Source organism: Crocodylus porosus, unplaced genomic scaffold (assembly GCF_001723895.1).
Source record: "Crocodylus porosus isolate Cpor-Errol unplaced genomic scaffold, CroPor_comp1, whole genome shotgun sequence".
Taxonomy (NCBI): Eukaryota; Metazoa; Chordata; order Crocodylia; family Crocodylidae; genus Crocodylus; species Crocodylus porosus.
This window is the reverse complement of record NW_017728906.1, coordinates 60,095,808-60,112,870: the sequence shown is the minus strand read 5'-3', so window position 1 is coordinate 60,112,870 and position 17,063 is coordinate 60,095,808. Positions and strand designations below refer to the sequence as shown.

General features: G+C 39.7%; 1 protein-coding gene across 1 annotated transcript in view; it reads left to right on the top strand.

The window, feature by feature from the left end:
* SMS (spermine synthase) overlaps window positions 1-17,063 on the top strand; it is a 79,041-nt gene that overhangs the window by 37,788 nt on the left and 24,190 nt on the right. Inside the window, exons 3-7 of the mRNA XM_019529179.1 lie at window positions 9,436-9,529; window positions 11,115-11,179; window positions 13,575-13,750; window positions 14,822-14,976; window positions 15,798-15,887. Of these exons, the coding sequence (XP_019384724.1) occupies window positions 9,436-9,529; window positions 11,115-11,179; window positions 13,575-13,750; window positions 14,822-14,976; window positions 15,798-15,887 (580 nt within the window). The remainder of the gene's footprint in view (window positions 1-9,435; window positions 9,530-11,114; window positions 11,180-13,574; window positions 13,751-14,821; window positions 14,977-15,797; window positions 15,888-17,063) is intronic.

The window sequence follows — 17,063 nt, the reverse complement described above, 5'->3', positions numbered from 1 at the left end:
TTGTGTATATATAATTGGGTTATTCAACATTTCATAGAACCTGTTAAATGAGCTTTACTGCACTTGATTTGTACCTGAGAATCTGTTAATTTCTGTTCCCAAGGATGGGCAAAAGAAAAATCTGAGGAGTTTGAGTAGGGTTTTATGCTTTGTATCGGTTAGTGTGACATTTGGGTCTGCCCTCACTGCGCTCTCACCTGCAAAGCTATACAGAGCCAGTTGCACTGTACCAAGTTACTATCTGTACAGTGTGAAAACATTGTCTTTGGCCATACGAGGTATTCTTTAGTGTGACTCCTTTTTTAAGCAAGGTTAAGTATGCTAGTGTGAAATTGCATTGGTGTAAGCAACAAGCCTTTTATTAATCCATATTAATAACTACATTCTGCAGGAATATAAAATTACTTCTGCATAGGAAAGACCGTGAATTTGCCATTAGAAGAAATACTGTCTGAACTTCGCTGTGTAGAGGTTTACAAGACTTCAGTTCCCCTTTTTGTAGACTCCTCTCTGCTGAACAAGTTAAAAAAAAGAATCTCTGCACTTTTTCTAACTTTACCTCCCATTAAAAAAAAAAGCAGTGCCGCTTTACTTATTGGTCCAATATTTAGAAACATGAAGGCCTTCTCTAAACAAAAAGGTTTTCTCAGTGTGGTTGAAGTTGTGCAGCTACCTGGATAGGAAGGGGAATAAGAGACTTTTTGCCAACATAGTGGTATTTATTTTTGAGTGTTTTGCCTGTAAGAATGAACATACCCTTTAATAAAAATATTATGATAGTAAAATGCTTAAGTGTAGGCTAGACCTTTGGTACTGAATACTTAAGTAGTGAAGGGAACGGTAGACTGAGGAACAGAGAGGAAAAGAGCTTTCTCTGTGTTTTTCCTGCCAAGGGCAGGAAAGCGTTTTGGTTTTTTTTTGTCTGAAGCAAGCTTGGACCTCTAGAAAAGTATCTGTGCCCTTGCAAGGCCTCTGAGAAATAACCTAGTGTTTCTAGTCTAAAAGGTCCCCACCAGGCTGCATAATGCACTCGTACATGAGACTTGAACTTTATTTCTACTCTCCAGCTTAGCTTCCTTGTCAGTTGAAACTAATTTCCACTGGATTGACCTCAAATTTCTCCTTCATGTCCTCACTTCTTTTGCTATATTGTACTGTTGAAAAACTGGATTGAAAAAAAAAAGCTGGTGCATGTGCATTCTCCACTTCCTGGTTCTTTCATTTTTTGCTTGGCTTGGCAATCTAACTTCCCCAAATAGTATGTAGACAAAGCTAATTAAAGTTAAAAATGAAAAACTGAATTAGAGCCAAAGGATTAAAGAGATTCTGTTGGGCTTTTTTCTCATGGGAAATTTTCCTTTAAATTCAAGCAGCACAGTAGTTTCCAATTCCAGTCTGGAATTTGCAAGGTAAAAGGAATAGTTTCCTTGACTTAGTTCTAGATTTTTTTCCTGCGCTCTGTGGAATGTAACACTAAGGAAAGACTCTGAAGATGCCATCCGGGAATATAAGATTCCAGTAATGATCCACATTGGATCCCCCTTTGTTCAAGCTTTCTGTCTCAAATGTCCCTCTGGCCAGTTACTTGGGTGACCTGAGTGGGAGGGCCCATCTGTGAAATCTGAACACTGCAAATCCTGTTAAAGATGCAATCATACTGGCAGGTGATCTGCAAGGATCTTGTCTTGCCAACTCTACCACAGTCATTTGTACAAAGACTAGCGGTGGATATAGAGCAGTTGAGTCTCCTTTTTTTTTTTTTTTTAAGGCCTCAACAAGCCAGGGCTCTGTTTTGGCGAGTAATTTTCTAGGTGACAGGACAGTAGGAATTTCAAACGTGTGGTACATCCTTTCCAAGCAATGAGAGAGCCTGTTTTGAAAATTGCCAAGGGACTGGATTCTCAGTGCAAACTTAGGCTTGTAAGTACCCGGTACATTTGCAGGCAAGGTTCTTTGGGTGAATCTGTTATCTTTTATTAGACCAACTTAAATAAACTGGAGAACAATTTTAAGCAAGCTTTCATGTTCAAAAACCCTTTATAAGGCTAAGGAAGTTAGTTTTTTGTTGCTTTCTATGGTGTTTTACTGTTGCCTGAACTCCAGTTCAGGCTGAATTTATTTTTCTTGGAAATCAAAAGTACATACCAAGCAATGTTCATTCAGCAACAATGAAGACATCCTCTAAGTTCTGATGATGATACTCGAGACATCTCTCTGGACTTACAGGCAGCTGTTTTGTGCTTCATTTTATTATGGGGATGTAGTTTTGTCTTTGTCAGCAGGCATTTATTCCTACATAGGCAGTAGCCAAAATTCCCAAATAACAAACAAAACTTCACATGACTTTTGGGAGGAAGCTTGTAACTCCAAAAATAATACGCTAGCAAAATAAGCAACAACATTCAGGGCAGAGTGAAGGTGTTGCCTGAATGCCTCTGACTTTACAGATATGAGCAAAACTGCTCTCCTGCTTAGGTAGCTGGGTCTTAGCAGGCACACACAATCTGTAGTGTGCAGAAGTGAGTAGCCAGTTCTAATGTGAAAGATAAATATAGAAGACCTTGGTTTGGGAAGTGCTACTACTTCATTTTATACTGTTCATAACTAGATAAGAAAAGCTGGGCCAAGTTATGACTACAGGTATAAAGCTGTAGTTTGTTAAAATACTTAGTCTGGAAAAACAAATGGGAAAACATACAAATATACTGCTAGCTCTACAATACAGACTCTGGAAAGATGACCTTGCATACGCTACAGTTGTAATGAATTTAGTCCATTACTACTGCTGTTGGCAAAATTTTGTCTCTGACAAAGACCTTGTCATTTGGTAAGCTGCAGCTGTTAAATGAATTGGAGTTGATTTGGGGATTAAGGCACACTTTCCCGTTGTCATTACCAGAACAACTGATCCATGTTCTGTTTTGTCTGAAGTTAGGCTACCAAAAGTCACATTTTGGCAGCTTTTACCTGGTCCGTTTAATTCATGGTTTACCATGACCAAGGACCTAATTGAGGAGGGTTCAACTGTAAAACATCACTCATCCAGTTGTCAACACAAACATGGATGAAACGGCCATTCGCAGTCAATAGCAAGGCAGGACATTGCTCCCTTGAACCAATTGAATCATTGCCTGTAGAGGTGGGAATGAACAAACTGGAAATTTCTTTTTGTAGAAAGATAGCTCAGGAGATGGACTGTACAGATGTTCCCCCAGCCCTGTGGCTGGAGACCTTTCCTAGACCAGGCATGCTGGAAGTGGAAAAAACTCTGGTCATACCCAGTTTGCTCTCCTTTTCAGCATTTGCTCTGTGCCATTGTGATGCAGGACGCTGGACAAGATGGACCTATGGTCTGACCCAGCAAATGCAGTTCTTATGTGCTCTAGCCATGAGGCACAAGAAGGCTGCTCCCTGGGCCACTCCTGCTCTTAAGGGAGTCCATTAATTGACAGCCTGCCCTCGGGGAGTGGGGCAGGAGCACTCAGTTGCTATGGCAGGGCTCTGTGAGATTTCTGCAGAAGCACAGCAACCTGCCTTGTTTCACTTCATGCTATTCTGTGTCAGATGGGTGGCAAGGGGAAGTTGGTGGGGCTAGGAATCTGCACTGAAGGCAGCTTTTAAATTGTTGTCCCAACTGCTCAGCTGAGTAGCAGAGGGGCAAGAGGAAGCTGGAGGGGTTGGGAGGTAAGGGGCCCTTTAGCTGAGTTGGGGAGGGGTGGGAGCAAGAAGAAGCAAGCAGGGAGCCAAGCAGAGGAAGTAGAACTGTAAACTACCCTCCTCTTCCCCCCACTCCCTTTTTTTTTAACTTGCACCCAAACCTCCAGTATGACAAGCAGGTGAGGAGCAGCTGGGGCTGCTCCCCTTCACTCCCATCTATGGGAGGAGGAGAGCAGATGCCCTCTGCATTCTCCCCAGACCAGGGTCCCCCAGTCCTGGAAAGAGACGGGAGTCTTTCCTCCAGCTCCAGTCCTCCTGGTCTCCCACAGGAGTTAAGCCAGCAGAAGGTGTGCAGATGTTTAGTCTCCCAAGAGAAATTCGCCTGGGAATGATTTAACCCTGGTTGTTCCTGAAGCTCCAGGGGAAAAAATAAGTTTTAACTTCTGCACGCTTTTATTTCCTACCAGAACGGCAATTCTCCTAGTAAAAACTGAACATAAGTACATGGCCTTTGCCAGTGACTTCTTTTGTAATGTTGGATGTTTTCCAGTGCCTTCATTTTTTCTTATCTGTAAAAGTAGAATAAATAAATCCCCTATATTTAAGGAGAGATTTGAGAGGATTTCATTTATTAAAGCGTATTAAATGCATTGACATCATTAGATGCAGAGAACTATTTGCTCCAGCAAGATTTGATCTATTAAAATATATTGGACTAGATTTGGTTTGGCAAGTCTCTGACTTAATGTTAGATGTTTTTTACTTGAGATATCTAGCTCCTTTGAGTCACCTCTCATCTTCTGCTTGGTTCACTGTTCAAAAGTAGATCTAACCTAGAACTGGCAAAAAAGTTGTTTCTTTCTCTGTAGTCTTGGCATAAAAGAAATAAGCCTACTCGGATAATCCTAGCTTTTTAAGGTAACAAGGCAGCTTTTAATAGCAACCTCTCCCAAGTTGACCTGCAGCCTGAGCTACCTCTTGCTGTTTTGGCACGCATACCACCTGCACAGGACATCTCTCCAATTTCCCCTGCAAACTGTGAAAAATATTTTCACTAGATGTTAAGTGGCTAAGATAAGCAAAGCTGGTTAGCTACGAAAGAAAATTGTTAGGAGAAAAAACTTGTCAGAGAAGAAAGGATGAACTTTAGCTGAAGTGGATCACAACAACATCCCATTTAATTTGGATTTGGCTGTTTTGTTAAATAAGCCATTTTGAAAACAATAACAATCAAGGGCTTCTATCAGTTTAGCAAAGTAGATTTTTAAAAGCTGTCTTTAGTTAAACTAGTATAGTTTTGTGTTTTCAAAAGGTCCGAAAAAGGGAATTATAGGCCTTTGTACCAGTTCCAGTTTGAGGAAGAGAGGAGAGTACACCAGTGTTCTGTTGGCATGAGGATTCTATTTTGACATTAGAAATAACAAACAGATAAAATCCAAATCAGTGTAGAAGTGCGTCTGCTCTGTATTCTTATACTTCCCGTAAAATAGCCTTATGTGTTTATCATATTACTTTTTTAAAGAAAGAATGCTAAAGAATATTATAAACAGTGTATGTACATACAGAGGGAGCATATCATCCAACTTTGAAATGCTTTCCCATTTGGAGGAGAAACCTAACAGCTCTTGAATACAGTGATTTAATATAAATGGCTTAGGAGAGGAAGCTCAGGTTAAAGGGGAAATTTAGTTTGTGGTTAGGGTTTACCCAACTGAGTAACTGATCTGAGAGAGGTTAAATAACTCCCATTCTTGCAATATATGTATAATATGATAAAATGTTACCTGTAATAGTGCAGCAGTCTTTGGCACTGTGCAGAAACATGCATTTAGTTCAGAGTGCAAGAGTGCCATCTAGTGAAATGAAAATATTACTTTCCCCTTAACACCAGAGAGAGAAGTAGAGGCTGTCTCCTAATAAAGCTGATACCACTCTGTACCATGTAGTCTCTAAGATACCACTCTGATCTGCCTTCTGCTTAACAGCATAGCTGGACCTATGGACTGGTACAAGTTCATTGACTTTAACGAAACTATTGCCAGTGACTTGAAGTATCTGCCTCTTGGGCTGAAGGCATTGTATGAGCCTACAGAGGTAGCCTAAAACTAGGCTTGACAGAATTTGATTTATATTTTTTAATAATTTAGAGTAGATGGATAGTATCAATGTTTGTTCATTGTTAAGCATTTATTTAGATTTCTTATCCATTTAAATTTTCAGGATTGCATGAAATTGGGGGGGCAGATAATTTATTAATGACATTGTACTATTACTATAGAACAATTTGACTGCCTGCTGCGACAAATGTAGGACTACTGTAGGACTGCTACCAGCAGAGCTGCCATCAGTCCCAGCTCCGCTCACCCATAACTCCCTCTTCCGCTTTGTCACTTCCTCTTCCTTTGTTCCCAGTCCCCTGGGGTTTCTGGGAGTTAGTCCAAACTAGTCAGCATGGTTCTGTAGGACTGCTCCCCCTGTCGTCACTTAGTCCATCAGCAGTTGTATTTCTTATGTCCCCGTTCTATAAATTTTGATTATTAGAGATGGAAATACTTTTTTGTCAGTCCAAGTATGAGATGAAATTGATGTTTAATAAACTTTACCAATTTAAAAAATGGAATCCTGCCAAGCCTACGTACATGTAACATGTTTAAGCAAGCATATTTCTTTATAACTAAATCTCCTCACGTACTGGAGGGGTTATACTGTGAATTACTCTATTGTTTGCCACCTTTTTTTTTTTTAATTAAAAATTTTTTTTGAGTATAGAGCTATTTAAGAAACGCTCAAGAAATGTGGAAGGCACTTTCAGGGACGCGCGCGTGCACACACTCTCTCAGTGTTGGCAGGCAGTTGAGCTTGTCAGGAAAGATGTGGGGAAGAACAAGGGGTAAGTGGTAGATATTTTAAAGCCTTTTTTTCTTCCTTGTCACATCAGTCAATTTGCCTATAACTTTTTGACCAGCTCTGGCTACTTAGCTGAAGTAATTTATTTGTATTTTATATAAAATTTTTCTCAGTCTGATTCATCTCCCATGGACTGAAGGCTTGACTATACCAGAACTAGTTTAGCAGTCTAGTTGCTGCCTTTTTTTTTTTTTTCTTTTTCTCTTTAGGTAGGTCCTAGCTACATCCCTCAAAAACCAAAAAAAACAGTCTGTCCTGTTCTTGCTGATTCGTAGTTCTGTAAAATGGGGGTGTATGGTACTGTAGTTTCTCTGGTAACAAAACTTGCAAAGATACTAAGACTTGCACACACTTGAGGAGGAGCAGAGTTCATCATCAGCCAGCTACTTGGTGATGTTTAAGGGACTCAAAAATTATATTTGGGAAGCATCTATGTAATTAAAACAAATTAGCTACATCTGCTGTGCAGGTACAGTAGACTAAGGGAGTATAAAATGCGTAAATATTTCTGCTGAATTCAGGATTCCTGTCCTACTTAGCTAAAGAAATATCCAAGAGTTAAAGGTAGGTGTATGTACTCATTATGTGTATGTATAGACAAAGCATTACAATAGGTGAATCCTGAGACAGAACATTTTTTAGGAACCCTCACAAGCCTGCCTTCCTTTCTTTTTTTCTTTTGCCTTTCCTTTTTTTTTTTTTTTTTTTAATGCATAACGTAAGAGTGCTTACAGTCCCTGCTTTCAGGAAAAATGTATCCTAGGCATTTTAAAACCAGTTGGTCCTATCTAATCCAGGCTGGAACAATTCCAAAGAAAGATTTGTATTGCTGCTTATTTACAAGTTATAGGCTATGCAGAATTAATTTTATAGATAGTACAAGGAAGAATACTGGTCCTTGGCTTTGCTAAGTCATGGTTTTAATGGGATTTATTGTTCATATATCTCTTAATTAGCCGTAAGGGAAAGGAAACTAGTTAGACTTTTTGAAACCATCTGGGGCAGAGGGAAAACTAAATCTGCATACTATTGAAATTTATTTTATAAAAGAAAAGTATTTGATATGCTGTATACAAACTCCTTGTCTTCCAAAATAGAGTCTGGCATGATCTTGCATTAACCATCTCTTAAAGGCCTTCCTTCTCTTTTTCCTTAAAGAGAGGGGGAACAAAAAACTGAATGATAGATAAATTAAAGTATTTTTCCTTGGTGTTCAGGCATATTGTCCAGAGACTCCAGCCAGTAGGAGCAATGGTAGAGACTGCCAAAGATGGGACTTTTCCAGCCAACTTTATGCAGATTTCCTTGGACATTCTCTCCTGCCCCTTCTTTCTTCCAGCTATGTACCATGGCTTCATTCCATACCTGTCCCTCTTAACTTGGTTTAACCAACCCTTTCTTTATCAGACCCCTTTTCTCTTCCTTTTTTTTCTTTTTCTTCCTTCCTAAATAAATCCATCCAAGAAAAATATGGAACTAACATGACATTTGCTGCTAGTGCTGTTGTTTTCTTTCTGCCCCCTCCTCCCCCCCAACCCTGTGTTTTTTTTCTTATGTAACCTCTTTGAGGCATGGACTGTCTACTAGGCCTGTGTGAAATGGCTAGTATTTGCTCTGGATTCGGACTTGGCTGATTTGGGGGCAGTGATTCAATTTGGTGATTTAAATCACTGTCCTGAATCAATTCGGCCAAATATGATTTTGGAGATTTGACCGCTGCTGAATTTCCAAGTCAAACAGGCCCCAACACACACCTGTTCTCCCAGCCCTGTCCATGGCTGCCCCACCCGGCCCCAGTGCTGTGGCTCTTAAAAAACCAAAAACAAACAAAAACCTCCATATTCATGGGCTCCTGCTGGGGGGGGCAATCCCCACTGTCCTGTGCTGCATGGGGGGGCTCTGCCATGAGCCCCCCAGAAGCCCTGATGACTGCTACAGCAGCTGGTGAGTGCAGGGCTTTTTTTTTTTTTAAAAGAGCTGGGGCGGGCAGGGCAGCCATAGGGAGGGGCTGGGGGAGCACTCGCGGGATCCGGGGGAGCAGGTGGGGGTCAGAGCCTGGTAGGGGTCCCCCAATGGTCCCCTCCCACCACCTTCAGTTCCCCTCCCCGCTGCTTACCGGCATGGAGTCTGGGTCTAGCTCCCTGCGGTGGTGAGTGGGGACTGCCTGAATCCCCAAACTCTCTGAATCTTTTCTGAATCTATTCAGAGAGCTTCAAATCTATTCAGACCTTTTTATTGGTCTCCCGATTCGATTCAGAGATTCGGCCACCAAACTGGGCCAAATCATCTCTGAATTGAATCAGCACCTGAAGCTTTGCACGGGCCTACTGTCTACTGCTGTGTTTATACAGTGCCTAGTGCAATAGAGCTCCATTCTTGGTTGATTCTTAAACACTACTGTAATAGATGTAGAGAGTAATTATAGTTGCCCAGTCTTACATCATGAAAACATTTTTCTTTTTGAATTGCTGTTAATCTTTGAACATGAAAATGTTGGTTGAGATCATTGTATAAGCTTTTTGACTTTGGAAGGGTAGGGAATGTAATCGTTTCCTGAAGTTTGTTTTTGCTTTAAAAATCTGGCTCTTTTTATAGCTGTTCGGAGGTTTAGTACCCTTTCTTATAAAGGGTACCATTTGCTGACTGTTAGTTTCTGGCATGCCTTTGCAATTCTTCTCTTGTTTTGCAGTGATTTCTTGAAAAATAAGAATTGGAAAAGTAATTGTTGACATTGTTGCAAAAAAAAAATGTTACGAAAATAAACAAGCATTTTGACTTTAACATGGAGTTTCAGTTTTTCCTCCTGCTAGAGTCCAGTTCTGTTAATAAACACAATCCTAATTGATAACAAATACTTCTTTGGTTTTGCAGTTTTGCCACGCTGAGAATTTACCCTCATGGATTAGTGTCAGTGGATCTGCAGAGCTACAACGATGATATGAAAGGAAGAGACAAAATTGATCATGTAACTATATACCTCTTTTATTTTAGCTCTGGAAAACTGTACAGGAAAAATGCTAGCTGCTGATTTGAATCTATTGTTTTGGAAATCTGCTGTGGGTATATGTGTGTGCACCTAAGGCATGTGAGTTAAGAAGAGTAGTCTTTGCTGGAGTCATGTGTGCATTCCCTGTCTCCTCCTGTACCTTTCCTATCCTGAAGTAGGATAGTCCCCAGCCACCTCCAGGCTGCATGTGCAGATTTACCTGCACAGTTCAAGGCTGGCTGGGAACTGTCTCAATCAGGGGCAGGTCCCAGCCAGCTCCAGGCTGGGTAGGGAATTCTCCCCATGCAGGAAGCTCCCAATCCCCACTCTGCAATCACGGAATAGGGGCTGGGAACAGGCTGGGAGCTTGCTGGGAACACACTCTCAGCTCCTGCTCCACCATCGTGGAACTGAGGCTGGGAACAATCTCCCAACCTGTTTCCAGTCCCTGCTGGGGCAGAAGGACATTTGTCCCCTCCTGGGCTATGGTGGTGGAGCCCGCCTTGACAACAGGGAGCTCCCCAGGGTAGGAACCACTCTCCTGCCCCCTGCTGTCCAGCTGACAGGGAGCAAATTTGCTCCCAGTCGGCCATCTACATGTACCATACTGCATAGTAATTCATTACTCAGCAGTTAATTTGCTACTTGTATTTACAGGTAGCAAATTAACTGCTGAGTAATGGAAATTACTGCGCCATAACAGTCAGCACCTGTAAACAGTGACACTTACTATGCAGTAATTAGCTCTTCTGCACAGTAAAGCATCTTGTGTAGACGTGCCCCTAGATTGGGATTCACATTGAGTTACGTGAAGAAAAATGGTCATGCTTGTTTACGAAATGCGTGGTCATTTGAGATGTGGGTTCCATAATCTGTCCTTCATCCCTGTTTTTTGAAGTCCTCAATAACATAGGTTTTGAATTGGTGACTGAACTGAACGTCTTGGTTACTTTGCCGTGGTGCCCTCACACAGTAACACAAGGAGGAACAGGTTGTGCATTGTCATCGTTGTCCGCTAGTCAGATGAATTCCAAGCTCCTGATGCTTTTGTTCTGTCTCAATAGCATGTGTACTTGGAATGCCTGACATTTTAGTTAACCGAAATTTATTGCTTTAACCCAAAGCTATTTCTTTAAAAATCAACACACAAAACCCCAAATAATTCAAACATACCTTGAACATACTAATTTCAGGCACATTCTTTATGGAACTATTGCTTGTGATATGAGCTGGGTTGGCAGAGCCATAGACAGAAGTGAGTAGTTTCTTCAACAAAGGTGTACAATCCTGTTAGTAGAAGAGAGAATTTCCATATGCTGCTGTTTTTTAACCCTGACATGGAGAATTAATTATCTTTTTTAATAAATAATTTGCTAGGATCTGGGCAGCAACCATTACCATATTTTACACTGACCTCATAAGAACAGCATCTGTGTTGGTAACTTAGGAGTGAAAGGCACAGTTTAATACATCTCTCTTTACCACAGCAGTTTAAATGATGCTTCATGGGTGGAAAGTACCTTTCTAGTCTCTATATGGTCAGCCTTTTTTATACTTTTTACAGATACTGAACAAAATAGAAGAAAGAATGAAAGAATTGTTTCAGGGGAGCATCAAAAGGGTGAAGCGGTAAGTTTTATACAAGCTCTCTTTCGTGTAGATTGGTCTACATTATTATTTCATACTATTGAAGACAACGGACTAACTTCTGCTTTGTTACACTATTGTAAATCTGGCCTCATTCCTTGAAGCCATAGAATCACTTTGAATTTATACAGGATTTAGACAGATCTTTATTTGCTTGCTGGTACAGATATTAACGAGGTAGACCTATACATACCCAGGTGACTTACTGTTGATTTATTTCAAAAGTGATGAAAAATGCTTAAACTTGTCAATAAGGACTGATGGACTCTCCCCTCCCCAATTTGAATAATTTGTAGGGCAGTTAATGTCTTCTCTAACTAGTTTTTAAAAATGTATACATCACTTGGAAAAAATTTTACCTTTAGTACATCTTATTTCAAGTTCTACATGGCTACTAATGGGATTTGCTAGTGCTGTTTTTTTGTGTTGCTTCCACGAGCAACACTAATAACATGCAATAGGCATTTATGGGGTAGGGACATGTTTTCAGGTAAATTTCAGCTTCACATTTCTTAGGCTTTATTAAAAGCATTTATAATAAAATGTTTTCAGAAAGAGTGTGTATGTGTGTTTCCAAATAGCTACAAATATTTTTGGCTGTTTTATTGTAGAATTGATAGATGCCATCTCTAGTTAAGTTGCAAAAATTCTGTATATTTTTTTCATCTTAGTTCTTTTGTGTAAAACTTTTTTTTATGCTGTAGGATAATTACGATACATGGGGAGAAGGGGAATCCAAAGTGGAAAAAAGTTAATTGTTTTGTTATGGAAATATTTGAAGTATGGGGTGAGGAAGAAAAAAACCCTTTTAATTTACATTGATCCTCTGGCAGTTTGTGCTCTAATGCGAGGTTGTGTCAACTATATATGTTTGCGAGTGATTGAAAAATTGTACTCCAAAGAGAGTACCCTGCCGCTTCCAATTGTGGAGCCTCTGACAATAGATCTCAGTCTTGGGGGGCTAGCTCCCCAAAACTGAGATAGATTGTTAAGAGCTCCCTGATCAACCAGTAGATCACGATCCACCAGTTGGTGACCACTGATCTATTGCTTTCTGTGTCTGCCTTGGGTAGCACAGGAAGGAATCATCTGAATTCCCAACTAAAAGGATTTAATTTACATGTGAAGTAGAAGTTTACGGTTTTAAAGTTAGGTACAAGATTGTGGAATCTCTGTTGTTAGATCCCTCAGTGATAGTCTCAGTGCAAAGGGAATGCAGGCCAGCAGGCCAGATAGGATCAATTGGCAGGCTGGATTTAACTGTGGGCCATCTTTTGTCCACGCCTGACCTAGTATTTCACAAAAGAGATAATTTACATCATGTCTTTTTAGAATAGTTGGAAACTAAAAACTATCTCTTCCTTCCCCTCCCCTTCCAGAAAAGCTTCATTTTTAAATGCAAATAGGAAAATGTATTGAATCAACATTTGGGTACTCTCGTACAAGTGTTTTGCTCTATTAGTGTGGTCTCACATTCATAAACCTTATAAACATGAATTTTTCTTTCTTAAAGTATATTCATATTTTTATGTCAAACTTGTATACAGTTTAGACACTCTAAAATGATTTGAATTAATTCTATTTTTATCCTCACATATTTGAACCAGTTATGCAGAATTAATGCATGCTTGGCTGTAAATGCCCAGGCAAAATTACAGAAAAATAAAGTCAAAGATTATGCTTGCACTTTGTAACTTGCAGAAAGGAACCCGAGAAAATGTATTTGCCTTACCAACAAAACCTGGCCCTAAATTAAAACACTTGTAGGGATCAATGCTTGTTTTATGACTGAATTAAAATAATAGAGAGAGAACTCAAGTTACTTTGTTTTATATTCTGTATTTGTGACCTATCACTGTCTCTCATACTTTTGGCAACTAACTTTGTATTGTATGTATTCAGTGTATTAAACATGTTCTCCCCTGTTTGAAAGATTGATTCCATCCAGACTGCATAATATTCCTTTGAAGTATCAATGCTTTGGTTCTCACTTAAACATAGCTATTGCTATAAACTTCTTGAATATTATATGCTAAATGTGTTTTATGGAAAACTGTTGCTGTCTTTATAATGTAAAAAAAAAAAAATCCCACCTTGGCAACATTTTACTGTATGAATTTTGTTTGATTTGTGTTTGTCGTTAGAGATCTGATCTGAAACACTGGAACAGGTATCAATACTGTGTTTAGTATTATCGCTATCATTTTTATTTAGATTTATATCCTGGTTTGTAATGCTACATTCCTAATAATAATCAAGAAAAACATTAACTGCCATGGGGAGAAGGGATCATCCCCTCACGTTATGCATTCACATAAAATTAAGATGAGACCTATTTAACTTTTAAAGGTTTTGTAATATTTCACCACCTCCTTAGATTGCCAGCCATTGTGCGAGGAGATGCCATTGATAGATACTGGCCCACAGCTGATGGACGTCTGGTGGAATATGACATAGATGAAGTTGTTTATGATGAAGATTCATCATTTCAGAATATCAAAATTCTTCATTCAAAACAGTTTGGGAATATTCTTATCCTCAGTGGAGATGTTAGTAAGTACTGTCTCTCTAAACGTACCGTCTGAAACTGTAGGCCCTTCGGATTCTGTCTTGTCAATGTATACCCATCTAGTAGCCAATAGTCTTTTGGATAGCTGCTCAGAAAGTGTTTTAAATAAAACGTTTTCTTATGGAATCCACACCACCATATTCTTTTCACATTTAACTTTTTCAATTTGCAGTATTTGAAATTTTATTTAAGGATCAAGAAAGCAAACTCAGTGATCAGTCCTCTAAACAATTTTTCATTTTTGAAGAAAAATAAAATGGTGGGATTGGGGGATGGAGTAGTTTAATCCTGTTTATCATGTGAAACTCTGTTTATCTTACAGTATCAAAGCCAAAGTGATGACTTATTTTCCCCTCAGAATTATGTCTTTATTCTGGTTAACTGGCTTTCTTTGGCTGAGGAGCTGTAGAACACCAATATATCACCCTTCCTATTAGCCCTTTATTAAACTTACCTGGATTCTTCTTGTCCCACAGAAATTTTGAAGAAGTATTAATTAAATAAGGATCCAAACTTATAGAAGTCTGTCTGTGTCAGGGGTGGACAAAATATGGCCTGCAGGCCCCCTAAAGAATGTAGAAAAAAATTATCTGCTCTTGGCTACGTGTCAAAGATGACAGGAGTCAGTGGCAGTAGGACCCAAGGGGAGCTGTCAGCAGCCCAGGCCTACCCCCCCCAGCCATTTCCCAACCTTCCTGCTCCCATGCTGCTCCACTGCCACATGGCTCCCAGCTGCCTCACAGCACTGAGGAGAATCAAAGAAGTAGGGTTGGAAGGGACCTTGTAGATCTTCAAGTCCAACCCCCTGCCAGGGCAGGAGAAAAAACTGTACTCAAATCACCCCAGCTAGGTAGGAATCAAGTCTCCTCTTAAGGACCCCCAGGGTAGGAGCCAGCACCACTTCTCCTGGAAGCTGGTTCCAGATCCTAGCCGCCCTGACTGTGAAGTAGTTCTTACAGATGTCTAATCTAAACCTACTCTCCAACAACTTTAGCGATTTTAGTAAATCTACAAATTCAGAGTTTCTGTTCAGTTTTTCTCTTTGTTCTGTTCAGATCTGGCAGAAAGTGACCTGGCATATACAAAAGCCATTATGGGCAGTGGGAAGGAAGACTACACTGGGAAAGAAGTGCTGATCCTTGGAGGTGGTGATGGGGGTATACTTTATGAAATAGTCAAACTGAAGCCAAAGATGGTCACTATGGTAGAGATATCCTTTCAGTGTGTAACTGATTACTCATTTTAAAGTTTCAGTGTTGTTTTTCTGTGGTATCTATGGATCTCAGCATTAAACATATTGTTATGCTAATATACGTTGAAAGACTGAGTATAAAACAATTCCTTTCTATTGATTTAAAAGAGTCTGATTCTAATATCTGAGCACTACTTCTTTTACTTGATCCTGCTCTAGTTCCAGGATGTAGTTCCCAGTCCAAACTGGGATCTTGCATAGGACAGGAAAGGGCTGCTTGTGCCAAGGCTAGTCTTCTGCTGTTGCAGCCAACCTACCTGAACTTTGGGCTGAACCCCTTACTTTATTTGCCTAATTTTTAAAGCCACTGAACCAATGGGAACATCAGGATTTAGTCCTTGGTAATAATGACTGACCGGTCCTTTTTTCAACTATGCAGTTTAAAGAAAATAACTTTAAACCTCAAAATTCCAGACATTGCTTGCAAAGTTAACCATTAGATACATGAAATCTATGGTCATCCTGTACTCTCTTGCCTTCTTGCTGGAAATTGAAATTGTAATTTTAAAATGAAGTCCAATCCATCACTACCAGTTTTGTTTAATTTCAAATTATATATGTTAACTATAATATAAAGCTTTTTAATTATGTGGGAATTTCTAGTGCCGGTAAGGCTAATTGGAAATAAAACATTAAAAAATATATAGTTTCTTTAAACCTGTCATGGAGGTTGGGGATTAATTCATATGTAAATGTGTTGTTAGTATTCTTCTATATGATTCAGTTTCTTTGAGAAGCTCCTTTGGCTGAAATTAAAAGCACCTTAACTGACATCAAACATTGACCAATTGGTGATCGACGGGTGTAGAAAATACATGCGTAAAACATGTGGAGATGTCTTAGACAATCTTAAAGGAGAGTGCTATCAGGTAATCTTTCTGTTTTCATTGCAATTAAACTTATGTACGAACATATAACTGAAAGAGACTTGAAAAACTAAATTTTTCAGAAAGGCTTTTGGGTGACTTCAGAATTACTTGACACTTTCTTTTCCTTTTGATTTGCAGTTTAATTGATATCTGTATATCTAGATCATAGTACAGTTTGCAGAAGAGTTAAAATTCAAATGCTGGTGTATTACTTTATTCTCCACCTCCAAACCCACTACAAATATTTTTAAAAATATGAACAACCTGTACTTTTCACAAGAAGGAAACTAGGAACACAATAATGCATGTTGCCACAACTGAACCTTGGTATAGGCTAAATGGGGAGGAAAAAGGCAATGGCTATAAAAGAAAGAAACAAATAAAAATACAGGGGGATTTTTTTTTTTTACTATAATCCTCTAAACTGGTTGATAAATTATATAAATCACAAACTTGAATTGATTTATAATAAATTATTCAGTATCTCTGATGTATTTCACATGACTGGAGCCCTTTAGAGCACAAACATGGAAAATCCTATATCATTAGCCTATAGTTTAATATTGTGCCCCCATTGTAAGGAGGAAAAAAAGGAGGTCCCTGACCTATATTAAAATGGTGCAACTGGGACATGAGGAATGATGCCTCACTCCAAACATTGTATATCCTGCCATGCCACGTGCTTGGCAGGATGCTCATTGTTGAGATGCAGCATAAAATTCCTCAGATTAAAATCATGCCACTTGCAGAGCTGCCCTCAGCTGGGTGTTGGGATTGGACACCGACAGCCTTGGATCCCAGTTTGGTTTAAGAGCTGCCACCAGCTTGATCCTGGGGATCAGGGAATCTGGGACTGGTGCCAGCAATCAGATGATTGCCAGCACCATCCCTGGGGACCCATGATCTTTGAAGTACTGGGTCACAGTGGGTTTCCTGGGGCATGGTACTGTAATGAATCTGATACCTTTTAAAGAGCCTTGCCCTACAGCTGCTCCCAGGGCCAGGGGCTGCAAACAGGGCAGCAAACATGCTGGATCCTGGCTAGCCCTCACTGGTTGCAGGCTGGGTGTTGCTCAGGTCCTGATGCCAAAAATTACCCAATTGGGAGCACCAGAATGGTGAGGTATGTATGCCACATATTCATTTTATGGTGCCATACAAATCAGCTGCAAAGAT